This window comes from Siphateles boraxobius, unplaced genomic scaffold, assembly GCF_051911475.1.
Source record: "Siphateles boraxobius isolate OS27281-9 unplaced genomic scaffold, OSU_SipBor_1 86, whole genome shotgun sequence".
Taxonomy (NCBI): Eukaryota; Metazoa; Chordata; class Actinopteri; order Cypriniformes; family Leuciscidae; genus Siphateles; species Siphateles boraxobius.
Genome location: NW_027509215.1, coordinates 10,261,274 through 10,279,624, shown reverse-complemented (window position 1 = coordinate 10,279,624; position 18,351 = coordinate 10,261,274). Strand labels below are relative to the sequence as shown.

At 38.5% G+C, this 18,351-nt stretch overlaps 1 protein-coding gene across 3 annotated transcripts in view; it reads right to left on the bottom strand.

Annotated features, from left to right (window-relative positions):
• The window catches only part of LOC143731295 (protein unc-13 homolog A), a 106,160-nt gene that overhangs the window by 73,364 nt on the left and 14,445 nt on the right, over positions 1–18,351 (bottom strand). For all 3 annotated transcript variants that reach the window (XM_077222109.1, XM_077222107.1, XM_077222108.1), the window contains exons 4-9: positions 14,286–14,403; positions 11,512–11,635; positions 9,991–10,061; positions 8,683–8,737; positions 5,844–5,867; positions 3,719–3,929 (exon numbers count right to left, since the gene is read on the bottom strand). Coding sequence is in view for 2 of the 3 variants with exons in the window: in XM_077222107.1 (XP_077078222.1) it covers positions 3,719–3,929; positions 5,844–5,867; positions 8,683–8,737; positions 9,991–10,061; positions 11,512–11,635; positions 14,286–14,403 (603 nt within the window). In the remaining variant the exon portion in view is untranslated. The remainder of the gene's footprint in view (positions 1–3,718; positions 3,930–5,843; positions 5,868–8,682; positions 8,738–9,990; positions 10,062–11,511; positions 11,636–14,285; positions 14,404–18,351) is intronic.

Below are 18,351 nucleotides of genomic sequence, written 5' to 3'. Positions count from 1 at the left end.
TTGCGCAACGGTCGCAATGTCCAACAACTCGAGGCACGAATGCCCGTGTAGTCGAGGGTCGCCCAGGCCCCCGTTAAAACACGCCCTTTGTACATGGCCCCTCTGTTGAAGAGGATTTGGGAGCAGACCGGGATGAACTATAGTCACACAGGGTGAGCTGCTCTGCCACGGTCACCTCGGGACTCGATCATGAAGCTAGCGCTGAAGCGGTCACATATGGAGGAAGCCAATGGCTGCAACTACCATTTACCCCAGGAGCCTCTGAAAGTTCTTCCAGTGGGACCCTTTCTCACTTCAAACACCAGCTGAACACATTCTCATTGGAGAAACGTGTTAGAACAAGTCCATCTCCAAAACTGAAAAAGAGATACTAAGCCCGTGGGCGAGATTACTCTCTTCCAGTTGACCTGAAGACCCAACGGGCTCTGGAGCACTCGAAGGGAAGGACACTGTACTGATACTCCACCCTTACACAGCAACCCACAGGATGGCCTGCGGTGCGGAAGGTAGAGATCTGTTCTTAAGCACATGTCTTTCAGGTCGGAGCTGCAGACCAATCTTGGGCCAAGATGGTCACGACCCACCAACTAGTAGCACGAAGAACGAGTTTACAACTGTCCTTCGTACCGGCTGGAGAAGCGGCTATATCAAATCCTTCGCCAGCAGGATAAGATAAGCACGCACAAGTCAGGAGCACTGCTCAACACTCGGTGTGATGAATATCACTGAATTTTCAGGAGCACGTCTGCTCAACACCTAATGTGATGACTATCACTGACTTTAGCGAGGTAGCCGAGCCTGAGGTGGGGCAGCAAAGTATAGAGAGTGGTGTTAGTGTGCTGTGCAATACTTACCTGTCTCCACAAGCGGCAGGGGACGCGTGAGAAGGCGGATGACCAGGTCCTCGAACGCACCAAGCTGCCTGCTGGCGACCAAGGGGAGCTGAGGGGTGTAAGGCTATACAGGGTCACACCCGCCAGACTGGCCCTCTTGGGACCCAGGAACGGATGAAATTGCTCTCTCTTTGAAGTGTGGGTACCGCTTGCTCCGCTTTTTTTTTTTTAGGGAGCCAGCGGCGGAACAGACACACACACAAACAAAGGCTCCACCCGGCCCTCACCCGGGGGGAGGGAGTGATCGTGCCACTCCAAGAGCATCTCATCCATTCCTGGGCGGCCCGCTCCGGAATGCTTTCGCTGTCGCTTGCCACCTGGCTTGGCAGCGCCTGGAGCGGGCTGGGCGTCTCTACTGCGGCCGGCTCCATGCTGAGGCCTGGGTGGAGGCTGCTGCGGAGGGCCAGCAGGAGCGGCGGCCGGGGAACGCCCACGGCGACGAGCAGGCGGAGGAGCTGCCACCGGCGGCGGGTGGAGGCAGCAGCTGGCCACCGGGGCAGGATGTGCCGGATGACCTCCGTCTGCGCTTGAGTGGCAGAGAACTGTTGGATGCAGTTCTCCACCGCGTCGCCGACCAGCCCAACCTGGGAAATTGGGGAGACCACGAACCGAACCTTTATCCGCATCCGCCATACCAACCAGGCTGAGCCAACGAAGGCGCTACTGGACCACCAAGGTGGACATCGCCAGACCGATCACGCACGCTACGACACCCGTACCCCGGAGGGTGAGGTCGGATGCAGTGCGGTGCTCACCTATGAGCGCACGGTCTGGATTACCCTCGTGCATGCCATGGGTGCCCTAGCCTGCAGCAACGCCATGGCACGCAAGAGGAAGCGGCTTGTCCACAGGCTTTGTAAGCTCTGCCCGTCGGGACAGACGAAAACTCACAGGCCTTAGGGGGGGGACGAGGATCCCCTCATAAGGCAGCGGCCGCCGGACACAGGTGCACCTGTGTCGACAGACCGCTCCAATGGAGGGACACCTCGCAACCCGTCACCGTTCCTCCATCAAGGGTAATGAGGGGGAAAAGCTATTCAGGCAGTTTCTGGTAGAGAAAGATGCTGTTCACCACCTGATAAGCTCTCCATGCATTTCGGGAAAGAAAGGCACTGGGGCGGCGAGCTGAGAACCAGCGCGGCCCGCCCCAAGATACCAAACTCCAGATTCCAACCGAGACTGAACGGGACACGGTGGAGGTTCGACTCGAGCCCGGCAGCCTCGGCGGCCCGTTTCAGCATAGTTGATAATTCTGGATCCGGCTCGGGCAACATTGAACTCCCGGAGGGAGACAATGCAGCCGAGTCATCATCTCTAGAAGTCAGCTCACCCTCCGACGCTGCAATCGGCGTCCTGTCCTCCAGGGGAGCCCCGAGTGAAACCGCTGGCCCACCCATTACAGATGGACCAGCAGACAACACAGGAGGCTCCAGTGGTTGCAGTGGAAGGGAGGAGTGAGGAGCCCACAGGGAATGGTTACCGGGCGGGACATCCAACACTATCCTCCGGTCACCCATCCCACACAGCACCCGAGGGTGGGGCAGGGTAATGGGGACTCGCTCTCCGCGAACGAAGGCCAGTCTCGCCCTAAACACTGCGACAGTCATGTTCCCACAGTGAAAACATGAGCTGTCCACAAAAGCTGTCTCAGTGCGCTGTAAGCCCAAACACGTGACACAACAGTTGTGACCATCAGAGAGAGACAGGGAACGACCGCACCCAGAAACGCACGGGCGGAATGACTTCTTGAAAAAGACGCAAACGCACCCGTGTTGCTCTTTCAGAAAATAGGACCGTCACCAGTGCCGGAGCACACAGGGGAATGACTGCGGCAACACTGAACAGAGAACTGAAACAGTGAAGCACTCACTTTTACGCGCTCTAACCAGCCATCAACACACACAAACATTAGAAATTTGTTGCTGTTAAAACAGCAGTTGAGAGCTCAAAGCTCGCGATCACCGCTGCACTCGCGCTGTAGAACACCAGTACTGGGAGAGTCTTCCTGAAGAACACCGACACACTCGCTCGTTGTAGACAACAGCACTCTCAGAGACATCAAACGATCGGCTCCGAAGCGAAAGGCAACTAGTGCGTGCATCCACTTCCGTATTTATACCCGCGCCGCGGGGGCGGAGTGTGTGATGCGAATCACGCACGCCAATTACATTGGCTCGTTCAATAGTACTCGAAGAAGACAGGCTCTCTAGCGAGATCCCAATTCAGTCGACCGTCGACTACGTCTGACGTTATCGACTGAAAGGGAACCGTTGGGTGAAGCGATCAGAATCAAGGATAGGAACTAACCGTTTTATAAACTAACCGTTTTAGTTTTAAGTTTTAGCGCCATATCTCGTGTAGCATGTAAATGTCAAATGAAGGATACAAATAAAATGAAATAAAACCAAGACCAAAACCTTTAAAAAAATGGTCTACCAACACTAGCTACTGCTTTTCTAATTCCTAGCAGGGAAACAGAAGAATCCATTGAGCCCTTAAGCAAGGCACGATGATGTCAAGTCTTTTTATAAATCAATGAAAACTCATCTTGTTGAATAATGGAAGAGAAACAAAGGAGACAGTCGAATTTAAAAGGTCTTTGCCATGAGAGAAAAAAAAGAGTATCAGAAAAAAGGCGATAAGAGACACACATCAGACATGATGAATGAGTCCATTAAAGGAAAACCGAAGAGACGCCCCTGCTGAGAAACACCTGCTCTCGCTCATGCTGTATCGCTTATGATTGTTTCATGAATGATGAATGAATCAGTTTAACCAAACAAACAGAAAACTGAGTATTACAGAAACAACTCTTTCTCTCGCACCTGATGCCTCTGGGATGGTCGTAGTCAAGGTCACAGTTGTTGGTGGAGTGCGAGTAGGAGCCGTGGGGATTGCGGTGCTGGTGGCTCATGGGATACTGGTGGACTGAGGCGTTGGGTTGAGATGTGGAGTAGAACGGGGGTGGTATACTGTTACTGGTCTCACTGCGATAATCACTGTCTCGGTCATCCATTGCGCTGTCTGGATCATTGTCTACACACATACACACACAAATCATAGACATTGCAAAATCATTAGAAAGACTGATAAAACATTACACATACTCAAATCTGTCACGACTATGAGAAAGTGTGGTTTGCTACAGGCTAACCCATTGTTTTATCATGCACTGGTCCATTTTGGTTTTTGCTAGTGGAAGGAAAACCTCCAAAATGTTTAAATTTTTGTGTTTATTTTATTGCACTTTATCTATTTGCATCTGAAGATTTCAATTTCAATATATATCTTTAAAGGCGGTGAGTTTGCGTCAGTTTGTATTGAGATTTGTATAACATTTTGTTTCTAAAAACATGGTAATTTTTTAATTTAAATGTAATAAATTGTAATTAGATGATTTATGAAGGGATAAAAAGAGTAATCACAATCCTTAATGTGTCAACTAGAAAGTAAAGTTCATTGGGACAAAATTGTATGCTGGCTTAACAAAGCCTTGTCTGAAGGAATAAGCTTCCTAGCATGTTTTATGTTGCTCCAAGTTTTAATACGCTGTTAACATGTTTTAACACATTGCTAGAATGTTTTAACAGGTTGCTAGCATGTTTTAGGACTTTGCTAGCATGAACGTGCATGTTGCTGAGATGAATTAACATGCTGCTAGCAATGTGCTAAAACATGTTAGCAACATGTAACATGCGTTACCACAATTTTGTTTTGGGGGGCGGGGGGCGGGGGGGGGGGGGTGTAGGCTACTGTCTCACATGCCGTTTGAACTGACGCGCTACAGCGATCTGTCACATTTAAAAGCGCCAAAACGTTGGAAATATTGACAGAATCTGACAGCTGAGAATTTGTTCCATATCAAAAGCTCTGTCTAGTCTGTCGGTGTCAGTGTCCTCTGTGTCCGCGATTTTTCTCTGCGTGAGAAAATGCAGTGATCCACTCAGTAGTTAAGAGCCTGAACTTGCTTATTGTAATTCGGAAATTAGTGCACATGAGTTTAAAAAAGAAATACAGCACAGAAGAATGTCTAATTTAGCGTGAGATTTCTTTGTTGAGCGTGAGACCGTGAGATTGAGGCTGAATGCTTGAGTGTCACGCCAGATGCGTGAGAGTTGGGAACCCTGCTGGCATAAATCATCATGTTCATAGCATTTGTTAGCACATTGTTAGCATTATTAAGCATGCATTTAGCACGTTTTAGCATGTTGGTAGCATAATTAAGCATGTTGCAAACTTGTTTTAACACACTGCTAACATGATTAAGCATGTTGTGTGCATGTTTTATCATGTTGTTAACACATTGTATGCATTATTTAACATGTTAACATGTTTTAACACATTGCTTACATGAATTAGCATGTTGATAGCATGTGTTAACACATTGTTAACACGATTAAGCATGTTGCTAGGATGAATTAGCACAATGCCATCATGATTTAACACGTTGCTGACATAAATTAGCATGTTGCTAGCATTTAGCACATTGTTAGCATGAATTGGCATATTTAGTCTCAGAAGAAGAGGGAATAATAATAATGTTTTAATAGTATAACAATATGTTGACCTTGTCAAGCCAACATAATAAAAAGGAAACAAGAATTTTAAACCTGGCTTTATACAATATTCAGATTTCTGTTTGGGAAATGTATGCTAATTTAATTAGACACTGCCTTATTTGCATATTTAAACAAAACATTGCAGAAAACTTGTTCTACAAAACAATTGTCCTGTGACTCAATCAATATTTGTGCAACAAAAGGTAAATAAATCAGATGTTTATTTGTGGAATATCTGTCAGTGTAAACGTCACAGCACATCGAGTGCGAGTGTGTGTGTTTATCGAGCTTGAAATGCTTGATTGCTAACTATATATAACGCTGATGGCAACATGAATAGGAAAGCAGAAGTCAGATTAATGAGCTCATAATGACAGACATGAAAACTCACTTTGCTGTTCGCCCCACCAGTTACCTGTGGGAGACAAGAGAAGACAGAATCACTCATAATGCAGCGTTTAAATTGCACAAAATTAAACATTTCCTTACTGATAAGACTTTGGAGATGGCAGTGCATGCTTTTATTACGTCACGACTTGACTATTGCAATTCGTTATATTGCGGCATTTCTAAGGCCCAAATTGCCCGTCTCCAGTTAGTTCAAGTTAGTTGAGGCCTCTGGAATGACTTGCCAGTGGAAATTCGATTGGCTCCGAGTTTGACCATTTTTAAGTCTCTTTTAAAAACTCATTTGTTCTCTTTGGCATATTAGGATTGTATTTTTGCCTAAATATGGAAACCTTGATGGAACAGAAACTGTATGTCCTAAAATGGATTGTGTTCACTTTGTTCTTTTGTTCTGTTCTTTTGGTGTGAAGCACTTTGGTCAGTCTGTGACTGTTTTAAATGTGCTATATAAATAAATTAAACTTGAAACTTGAACTAATAGAGCGTCTGTTCAAAGATATCTGGCCTTTAATTATGTTCCCAAAACGTTATATGTTTATAAATCGTTCATGAAAGTTTTTTGTTTTCTGAATCGTTTACACTGTTTTCAGCTAAAAATGGAAAACTTTTTATGAGTGTTGTCTGTTTATTCACATGACAACGGCATTTTGGGGTCCTAAAAACTTTTGACGATAGCGTTATCATCTGAGTGTAAACTACAAAAAGTGATGCACATGTTCAAGAATATAGTGTTTCTTTATACAGTGAGATCGCCATCTACTGGCCTGGCAGCAGAATACAGCGATTTTAATCCGTGTGAGCGGGATCATTTTGACTACGTTGTTGTCCGTATGATAAAAACGAAAAGGAAAAACGTTGTGTACACTGAGTTGGACGTCCATGTAACGTTTTTTTAAATGTAACAACTTGATTTAGAATGTTCGGAGAACATTCAAATGTAACATTCTCATCCTGTTTGAAGAGTGATGAAATGGAATGTTCGCATAAACAAACATTTTAAAAACGTTCAGAGAACATTCAGAAATAACGTTTTTATATTAACATTAATGGAACATTCTTAGAAGATATATTTGTTGGCTGGGGTTCCCGTTGTCACAAGCTGTGTCTGTGTCTCTTCCTGCCACAGGGTTCAGTCTCGTTGTGATGACTCAGTGTTCTGTGATTAAGGTGATGTGCTTCTGGCCCCCGTCCAGTAATGATTCCCAGCTTCATCGCTCAGCCAATGAGTGAGTCGCACTGTCTAGCCCCGCCCCCTTGGGAGCTGCATCAGCAGCACTCAAGGAGAGTGAGTTTGGGTGTACGCGAGTGTGGGGGTGTGTGTGGGTGTGTGTGAGTGAATTTGTGTGTGTGTGAGTGAGTCAGAGAGAGAGTGTGTCTGTGTGTGCGTGTGTGAGTGTGTGCGTGAGTGAGTGAGTGAATTAGTGTGTGTGTGTAATAATAGGGTAAGTCAGAGCTCCATTCATGCACTCTGCTGCTCATTCAGTTTTCTGCGGTACTTCCGTCATTACCGTCATTCATAAATCACTTTAACTGTGATGCACACATACGGGAAGAACTGAACCGCTACTGTACTTACTGGTTTAGATGCTCAGAACTGTGAATATGATCCGATTTATGTGGCTGAATTCGATCTGATCTAATGCTCTCATCAATGACCATTAAACAATGACTAATTATAAGTAGATCCGCACCAGGGTTATTATTGTTAACTAAAAAAAAACAAAAAAGGTAAAATTGTTTCTGATAAATAAAAATAAATTAATAACTGTAGCCTATAGACATTTTTTTTAATTAAAAATGACAAAAAGGCAGGATTAATAAAACTTAAACTAAAATTAAAGTTAACCAGACAATACAAAAATAAAATCTAATTCAAATTATTAACAAAATTATAACAGTATATCAATGATACAAAAAATAACACTAATCTGTACTAAAATAACTAAAACAAAATTAACCACAACTAATAAATAACATTTAATTAAAACTACTGTATATAGACATTTAAAAAAATGATAAAATAAATTTACTAAAACTTTAACTGTGAAAACAGAAAATATAAAAATACAATCTAATTCAAACTAATAACAAAAAATAAAATAGTATATCAGTGATACTAAAATAAAAGTAATCTGTATTAAAAAAAACTATAACTAAATTAAGTCAAAATAAAAATAAATAGAAAGACATAAATATACATTTTAAAAAACAAAAAAAATGACAAAAACAACAAAATTACCAATACTTTAACTGTTAAAACAGAAAATATAAAAATAAAATCTAATTCAAAATATTAACAAAAACTACAATAGTATATTAATGATACTAAAATAATTCCATTCATAAAGTTCAATTAACTTCAACAATTATTACGTTTTTTGCCATATTTACTAATATTTGCCTGAAAATATTTGGATTTTGGAACTAAAAGAAATTAAATATTTTGACTAATTTAATGAGGTTTTAAATGGCTATTTCCCCCTAAAATGAAAATCAACTCATTATTTACTCACCCTGGTGTTGTTCTAATGCCGTTCGCCCCTCGTCTTTTATGACCACAAAAGGAGAATTTTTACAAAAACGTCCCGCTCAAACTCGTCTATATAATGGCAGTGAATAGCAAACAGCATCAAGCTTTTAAAAACGACGCAAAAATATCACAGAATGATCACATGTGACACGTTTCGAATATTCCACGTGTTCTGGGGTTTATGATAGGAAATGTAATGTATTATTTAATGAAAATCCTGAGCTTGTCTGTTGGTTTTAGGGTGAACTGTCCCTTTAAGCTTTAATGCATGCATGCAGAAGATGAAACTCACAGCACTGTGTTCCTGGAACAGACAGCGGCCTCTCCTGAACCTCCTGATATGAATACTGCAACACAAATCACACAAATGTGCTACACATGATGAGAAAAACTGCCAGAACTTCTACAACAGTTATCGTTCAACACTTGGAAAGGAACATAATTGTGTTGTATATTGTATACACCTTCTTTCAGACACATTTTACGGCAGCTTTAAATTTAAAGGTAATCCCAGAATGCATTGTGATGAGTTCCAAAAATTATTGCAAAAAAATTGATCCTTTTAATTCGCTTAAAGATCCTTAAAATTCGCTCGTGTGTTTCATGTGAGCAGTGGTTTATGAGTTACTGCTTTAAAATGAGTCACTAATAATGTTAGTTTAACAGAGATACTAGTCTAGCTTTTATTGATATTATAAAATTTTATTTTGAATTATATTTTATTTTTATATTTTCATTTTCATTTTAGTTAAAGTTTTTGTTGTGTTTTGTCATTTTTATTTCTGAGATACAATTGCAGTTTTATTTAATTAATTTAATTCATATTTAGAATTATTTTTATATTTTATATTTTCAGTTTTCATTTAAATTTAAATTTTAGTTAAAGTTTTTGTTGTTTTATCATTTTTATTACTGCGATACTATTGCAGTTCTAATTAATTAATTTAATTAATATTTAGAATTCTTTTTTATTTTATATTTTCAGTTTTCATTTAAATTTTAAAGTTTTTGTGTCTTGTTATTTTTAGTACTGAGATACTATTGCAGTAATTATTAATATTTTAAATATTTTAAATATTCTTTTTTTATATTTTCAGTTTTCATTTTAAAATTTTACTTAAAGTTTTTGTTGTGTTTTGTCATTTTTGTTACTGAGATGCTATTCTAGTCTTTATTAATATTTTGAACTAGATTAGATTACCGGTACATTTTTCGTTTTCATTTTAGTTAAAGTTTTAGTAATTTTGTTGTGTTTTGTAATTTTTTTATTAGCTTGTCTATAGTTTTTTATTTTTATTTTATTTCAGTTTTAGTTTTAGTTTTACTAAATGAATAAAAATAGCTGAAATAAAATCAGTTTAATATTTTATATATATTTTATTTCAGAATTTATAAATGTAATATGCGTGTGCACGCCGTCAGCAAGTTTACACAGAGATGATATCAGTATCGTTTTCAAAGCTCCTTATTTGATTTTGCAAAAGTGCAAAGATACTGTTGCTCTACAGACACTATTGATTCTAAAAGTGAAACTTATATGTTAATTTAAAGGCTTTGGCTTTTGTCAGCACATGGAAAACACCAGAGAGGACAGACTCACATCCTGGTCTCGCATTGCGTTGAGCTGCTCCAGTTTCTTGGCCCAGTATCGAGCCTCGTCTTCCGGGATGTCTGCAGGAAAACGATTAAATAATCAAAATATCATTAACCTTGAGGCGGACTTTGCAATTCGGAGGTCCGTTTCAAAGAAGAAGTCGCAAAGGGGGAAAAAAACAATCAAAAACATTATGCAATGCGACTCCAATTAGTTTTATTTACAATGTTATCTCATATTTCGCTCTTAATAGCGTATTCATAAAGGCTTTAACCAGAAATATTGTTAAAATCACGGCCGGATATAAAAACAGCGTTCAATCTTCGTCCCTCATCTAAAATGAAATGATATTAAAACCGCCAGTAGGTGGCGGTAAATCACTGTCTTTACGAGTGAGTCATTGAATCATTCAGTCAAACGATTCGTTCGAAGCAACTGATTCATTCAGGGACAAAGCAGAAGTGACTGAGAACGATTCCAGTGACGAAACTGAAACGGTTTAACTGAGACTAAAATGTATGTCACCTAATAGCCTATTAACTTATTGTTTATTGAATTGTTTTATAAAATCAATATCACATTTGCATGTTGCAAACATTTTTGGGAAAACAGCACAAGGAAAGAGACTTTTTGCACCATATTTGGGTTTTTTGGAAGTATTTTTATTAATTGTGGTGGTCTTTTTGCCCCAAGCCGCATTAATTCAAAAAAGGGCTCACTTGCACATGAATATGATTTAATGATAAACACAATTTTTTTTCTATTTTGTTGATGCATTTCCTATTAAAACAGTAAGTTAGAACTTACAAAATAGCTTTAAATAACAGCAAAATAACCTTTAATTTACAGTACATCACAGCCCTGAAATATTGTCTGTGTATGTGACTGGTGATATTTAGTCCATTGTTTTAAATAAAATAGATAAATGGAAAGTTTATGGTAAAAAATAAATACTGCTTTTATTTAATAAGGATGCATTAAATTAATTAAAAATGACAGTAAAGACATTTATAATGTTTCAAGACAAAACTATCTCAAATAAATGCTGTTCTTCTGAACTTTCTATTCATCAAAGAATAAAAAAAATGTTTTTTTTATCATATTTTCCACAAAAATATAAGACTGTTTTCGACATTGATAATAAAGAAGAAACATTTCTGAAAAGACTGGGGTGATGATGCTAAAATTCATCTTTGAGTCACAGGAATAAATTATATTTTAAAATATATTCAAATAGAAAAAAAGTTATTTTAATTTGTAATAATATTTCACAATATTCCTGTTTTTACTGCATTTTTGCATGCAGCCTTGGTGAGAATAAGAGACTTATTTCAAATACATAAAAAAAATTACGGACCCCAAACTTTTGAATGGTAAAAGATTATTCTAGGGGTCACACTATCATATAGACGAGCTCAAAGCTAGCAAAGTCACACAACCCCAGTTTTTCTTCCACAGAGTCTGTAAATAAGCTGTATTTTTGTGGTTATAGCAGTGATGAGTTATGAGTAATGAGTATGATCTCACCCAGCGGCAGTTCGAAGCGAGTGTCCAGAAGCAAAAGGTGGAAAGTCGGATCTTTGGTGCCACAGATTTCATTATCCGCCATTATAACCTGAGAATCTAGAGTCAGCCATTCCCCCGGTCCTTCCTGACACACACACACACACACACACACACACACACACACACACACACACACACACACACACACACACACACACACACACACACACACACACACACACACGAAATGTATTTACACACAGGTTATGTCCCAAATTACATACTATACATACATTATGCACTTTTATACCACGCCAAAGCAACCGGAGCTTCTATCGCCAGTTGCAGTGATGTGATGACTTTCCCAATCAGTGATTGGCTCTTTTATTTAGAAGGCGGGGCTTATTCCGCGTTGCAGTTTCTCCCATATATAGCAATATGAGTGCACCGTTTTTGTACATCTAAAGTCTTTGACTACGCACTATAAACCATACTGTCTAGTGAATGACATTTAGAGGACATTAGACATTTAGACGTCCACGTGTTTACACACTTCGTTTAAATGTCAGTTAATTAAGTGCATCATCTGGGCATTTCATATTGAAAAGTCCTATATAAGTATATATATACTGTAAGTCCTGGGTATTTCAGGACTTCATATTGTTGGAATGTTCGGTGTGAAAACATTAATCACACTATTTGTACTAAAAAATGGCATAGAATAGTACATAAGCATGTGGATTGGTTATATTATATTAATATAATATTAAAAAATAACAATAATAGTTATTATTATTTACAAAGTAATAATTATCATTATTTTGTAGTCACTTAAAAACAAAGTTTTTTGCCGAATTGCACAGCCCTACAAACAAGCACAGCAAACAAAGGGTTCTTGTTTGTTTTAAAATGCATTTTAAATCGTTTTTGCAATTTTTACCAGGAAAAAACACAATTTCCTTTTTGCTCCAGCAGGTGAAAACGATGCATCCGATCACTTCATTTAAGGAATCGTAAAATAATTCACCACTGCTTCGCTTTAATATTTAATCACTAATCAATTCTAACACTATTTAATCTTGCAGCAATAAAGCAAAATCCCAAATTACAAAAAAAATGCACAAACACAACAAATATTTCCTGTAAAACGTCCTTCAGTCAATGCATGGAAAACACAACGAATGCCTGAATGGCTTAAAATCACATAAATCACACAAACACCAGAATGTCACAGGTCGAGACAAGAAAGTACTCATTCATTATTGACAGTACATGATATATTATTCATGCTACGTTATGAAAACATGAGGAACAAACTCGGGTTATATATAAAATGGGGCATAAAAGCAGTAAATGGAAGCGTCTCGATAAAACCGCTGACTTTAAATACAGCAAACATTAGATTACGTAACAGGAGAAGAAGAGCTGAAGCGCATGAGAAGGGCTGAATAAGAGTGGCCATAAATGCAGTAGCGATTCCTGCGTTTGCACCAGATCTAATCAAAAACTGACACATCACGTGACCTTCACTTCCCCTTATCTCACCAACTATCATCTGCTTTAGATTTCATTTAAAGTCTGATCTCTCCACAGAGCACATGTATTGCTCATATGTTGCTAATAGGATCTGTCTGCAAGGTTTCTTACACAATATCATAAGAGAAATTTTAGGAGATTGAGATTACTGGGCTCATTTTCTCCTCTGAGAAGCAGAAGTTAGATTTACAAAACATTATTAGCAATTAAATTCTTATTAACAACCATATTCTTCTTTATTTCTTACTTAAGAAAAGCCAGTAGCTTTAAAACGAGATGTAGATCTTATAAACCTACGCCAACACAGGAGAATACAACATGTTTCTAAATATGCAAACAGTTCATCGCAATTTCAAAATTAAGTTTAAACCCTCTCACTGAGTTTGCATGTCTTGTTCAAAAAATTACAGTGGCTGTAGCATTTTTATGGTAAAGAAGTGGCTTAGTATTAAAGATTAAGTAGACATTTGAATTAAATGTCCTTTGGCCAAAATGAAACAAGGATTTGATCTGCTGTAAAGTGTAACAACAACAGTCATCAGGCCGTCGGCGCCCTCTGCAGGCAATTGTTATAATGCATAATGTACATAAGTTGATTATGTTTACATTTTGTATATTACCTTATGTATTTTAATAGTGTTGTTAAAAAAACAACTTTTTACCAATGATTATTACCAATGATTACTTGCTTTTGAACCAATTATTATTGCCTCATTGTTATTACATATGAATTTTAAGTCATTTTTGTTCACTTAGTTATGTTTTTATTACCACGAAAAAGAAATGATCCAATTGCAGTCACAGATTTGGTGGTGGTAGTGAAGCGCACGACTCGGGAAATACTCAAACAGTCTTTAATGTAATATTCAACACAATAAACAGGAGAATAACTCGGAGAAACACAATACACAGGGAAACAATGATTAACAGCTGAGCGTGATCTGTAACCAATCCAAAACTAATGACAAAAAAAGGGCTAAACAGAATATAACCGTGACATTTACTCGATTAATCGTCAAAATAATCGACTGATTACTCAATAACCAAAATAATCGCTAGTGACAGCCCTATTAAATATACTAATATTTTGATTAAAGCTTGATATTTTACTTTTAATATATTATTTTACTTTTACTTTCTACTTTTTAAATAAATAATGTGCTCAGCAGAATTTTGTTTTTGCTGTCATATCGAAATTGGTATCAATAATGGTATTCATATCAACCACTGAAATATTGGCATCATAAAACCCCACCCACCTCATTTGATTGGCGGATATTCTGCAGTGGCATCCACACGTAGCCGACCATGGTGTCCCAGATCATCCCTTTATTCCACACCTCCACTGTGAGACCCAGATCCAGCCGATTTATCTCACTAGACAGAAAAAGAGAGAGAATAAAAAGACAGAGCAAGCATTAGATGAAGATAAATGCAGGTGTCAGAGCACTACACTTTTAGAAAACAGGTTCAATGGGGTTCTGTATAGAATCCTTTGTGCTAGAAAGGTTCTATATAAGAATTGTCTTAAATGATTGCTTAATAATTTCATGTTTTAACAGCTTATTTCAATGTATTCTAGTAGTAGAGTATCTTTACAAGCTGCTTAATTAATAAAAAGTTGAATTAAAACAAAAAATGTATTAAAACAAAACAAAATCCACAGAACTGTCCCATGATGGGAAACCCTTAAAGGTTCTAAAGTGATGTTTGGAGGAGATATTTGTTTTTAATGACCCTAAAAGTTCATTTAAACCAAGAGGAAAATATTTTATATTATTTAAATATTTGAAGGGGTCATGAAATAAAAAATCGAATTTGCCTTCCTCTTTTGACATATAAGAGCTCTTTGTACCATTAAAGGTGCAGTGTGTAATATTTCTGAGGATCTATTGACAGAAATGCAATATAAGATCCATAACTATGTTTTCAGTGTATAAAGACCTTGCATAATGAACCGTTATGTTTTTATTACTTTAGAATAAGACATTTATATCTCCATAACCGCGGGCGCCCCCTTCTGTGGAGTCGACATATTGTGTGGTCATGTTTCTAGCGTAGCCGACAGCGAACACACAGCGCTACAGAGCGCGTTTCCTCACTACCTTGAAGAAGAAGTTTTCAGTTATGTATAAAGACCTTACTTAATGAACCGTTATATTTGTATTACCTTAGAATGAGCAGATTCTGTCTACACACACCGCGGGTTCCCTTACATTGAAATGCGCCGACATGTTTCTACGGTGGCCCTAAACGGACAAACGCGTTTCGTTACTATGTTGCTCTTCGTGAAAGGAAGCAAACTTAGTTCAGCGAATAAAACATTGACACAATGATGAACAAGTAACAATAATATTCGCAATAACATAGTTTTACTGAATAATTAAGTAAACATAATTTCTTTATTCATCCTTGTAAAGAAACCTCATTGCTGAACTGCTACTCTCTGCTGTCTCAGACATATTTTCCTGTCGGCCACCGTAACTTTTGTTGGTTGCAATTCGTAACCTCACCACTAGATGCCGCTAAAAATCACACACTGCACCTTTAAAACATCATAGCTTTAAATGTCCTCCTCGTTATAAGCTTCAGCATTTAATCAAGCTCCAAAAACAGCTCGTTTTGATATTGGGTGACGTGACATCACACGGTCAAATATATTTGCATATGCCCTCCTCCAGAGCAAGACATGGACGAATAGTTATACATCATCTCACCATAGGCCCCGCCCAATGGCATTCAGTATCTTAACAGCTGATATTTGCCTACACTGGATGTAAGCATCGCGTCAAAAGCAAACAGAAGCCATTATAATGACTGACACAGTGAACAGATGTGTGTTCAGTTTCTGACGGACTCCAGACACTTGAGTCTGCCGATAACTGGACAAATTGAAGAGTGAAAGAATGTTTGTCCAGTTTAAATAGCTGTTTTGAATCTCTGTACAGACTTCAGAAGATACCAGCATCAGAAACAAGCAGATGGTTTATTTCAATGGCGTCCCGGATTGTGTTGAAGGATTATAAGTGTTACGTAACTGCTCTGAGACACAATGTTCAGGATCCAAATGCAGCATTTAATAAAGGGCAATCCAAAAATCTAATCCAATAAATAGACAAGAGGTCATAAACGCATGCAAACAATCCCAAACAAACACTCAGGAAACAGGGCAATCCAGAAAACAAGCAAAGGGTCAAAACCATGGAACAAGAAACCAAAAGTGCACTCCGAAATGCAGTGTAACAAATACAAAACTTCACAAAGAGTGACTGGGTTAATCAGGTTTATATAGACAAAGTTAACAAGGGTAAATGAGAAACAGGTGAAACTAATCAGGGATAATGAGTCTGGGCAAAGGATTCTGGGAAGTGCAGTTCATGGTGGAATGACAATGGTCTGGGGAGGAGTGCCCTCTGGTGGATATCATGGGCACTTCAGCTGGTGATCGTGACAATGGGCCTGTTTACACCTGGTCATTTCATACGTTTTTGTTGATGGACAGAGGTGTAAAGTCCAGGGGTCAGAAAGTAAAAGTAGAATTATGTTTATTCCACTCATGAACTCTACCAGCTGATTTCACTAATTAGTTCTCCTGGCTGAAAAACTGTGCTAATTAGCAAATCCAGTTGATGGGAACAAAATACTGAGGAGGACTTTTACTTTCTGAACCTGGACTTTACACCTCTGCTGATTGGATAGCTATCTGTCTCCCTGTAGTCAATAATTCATCCCTTAAAACTCATCTTTGATCACCAAAATGACATATTTAAAAGTTTTTTCCTGCATTAAAAAATCTACAAAAAATCTTCATGCATTAAAATGTCTTGAATGTAACTCGACACCCTTGCCTCATTTAGTATGCGCGGTTCTATGAATATGCAAATGAGCCCCGCCTCCACTCACTCACTCAGCTCAGAGATCCACTCGTTGACGATCACACGTTGATCTGATTGGTTACAAGGTAGTTTGTGACGTCAGAAACACCAGCGATTATAAAGCGTGTTTTTGAGACTGTCTTTGGTTCACTGCAGTTTTAAGGAGAAAATACTCAGCAATGCTGTCGACTTATGAATTTACACATGGTTTGTCTTAAAGCATATTAAAAACACCACATAGACATATAAACAGCTGGATTTTCACCACAGGGGGACTCTAGCAAATAATATTTGAATAAAGGGTACACTTTGCTACTACTGTATATATGAAGAGTCATACAGAACCATTTAAGGTTATATATATCTAACCATTTCTTCTAAGACACGGAGTGAACTGCTAAACGAGTGTATAAAGGGAAAAGGAAAATTAATAAAGGATGATGAAATTTCATAAAGACAATGAGATGTTCTGTGGTGGAAAGTAAATGGCTTTTACTCAACATTAAGCCTGGCGTGAAGCAGAGCGCTAACCGAGAGCTGCGTGGGTGAAGAGCTCGTTCGGAATCAAGATTTGAGGTTTATCGAGAGACATTTGCATTTGTTGTTCATCTGGGTTGATTGTTGGCACCACACTGAGAGGATTGCACTAAACTGCTTTACATAATTACATCACTGCAAAATGGAAACAAATAGGAAACAAAACATTGCCAGGAGAAATATGCCACATATCTAATTAACAAAACAGCAGGAAACATTGTTAGAAAGAAAACCATGAGAGGAGAAAAGACACGACAATACTAGACATTTACATTTCTGAGTGGGTTTAAGTATTTCAAGTATTATTTCTCATGTGGTAAAAATGTGTATTTAAGCAATAAAAATGCTGATATTTTAGATATTCTTTCTTTTATAAGCCACATTTCTCAGGGTTTAAAAAGAAACTTTGCCACAGGTATCACTTCATAATAACTTTAAAGTCCCCCTGTGGTTAAAATCCAGCTTTTAATATTGTTTATATGTGGTGTTTTTAATATGCTTTACGTCAAACCATGTGTAAATTCATAAGTCGACAGCATTGATGAGTATTTTCTCCTTAAAACTGCAGTGAACCAAAGACAGTCTCAAAAACACGGTTTGAAATCGCTGGTGTTTCTGACGTCACAAACTACCTTGTAACCAATCAGATCAACGTGTGATCGTCAACGAGTGGATCTCTGAGCTGAGTGAGTGAGTGGAGGCGGGGCTCATTTGCATATTCATAGAACCGCGCATACTAAATGAGGCAAGGGTGTCGAGTTACATTCAAGATATTTTAAGACATGAAGTCATTTTTTTTCAAGGGATATAATTATTGACTTCAGGGAGACTTTTAGTAATAAATGTAATATTTAAAGCTATATAAAGCTATATTAATAAGCAATAATATTTCAGTTGTATAAAGCTTGACATA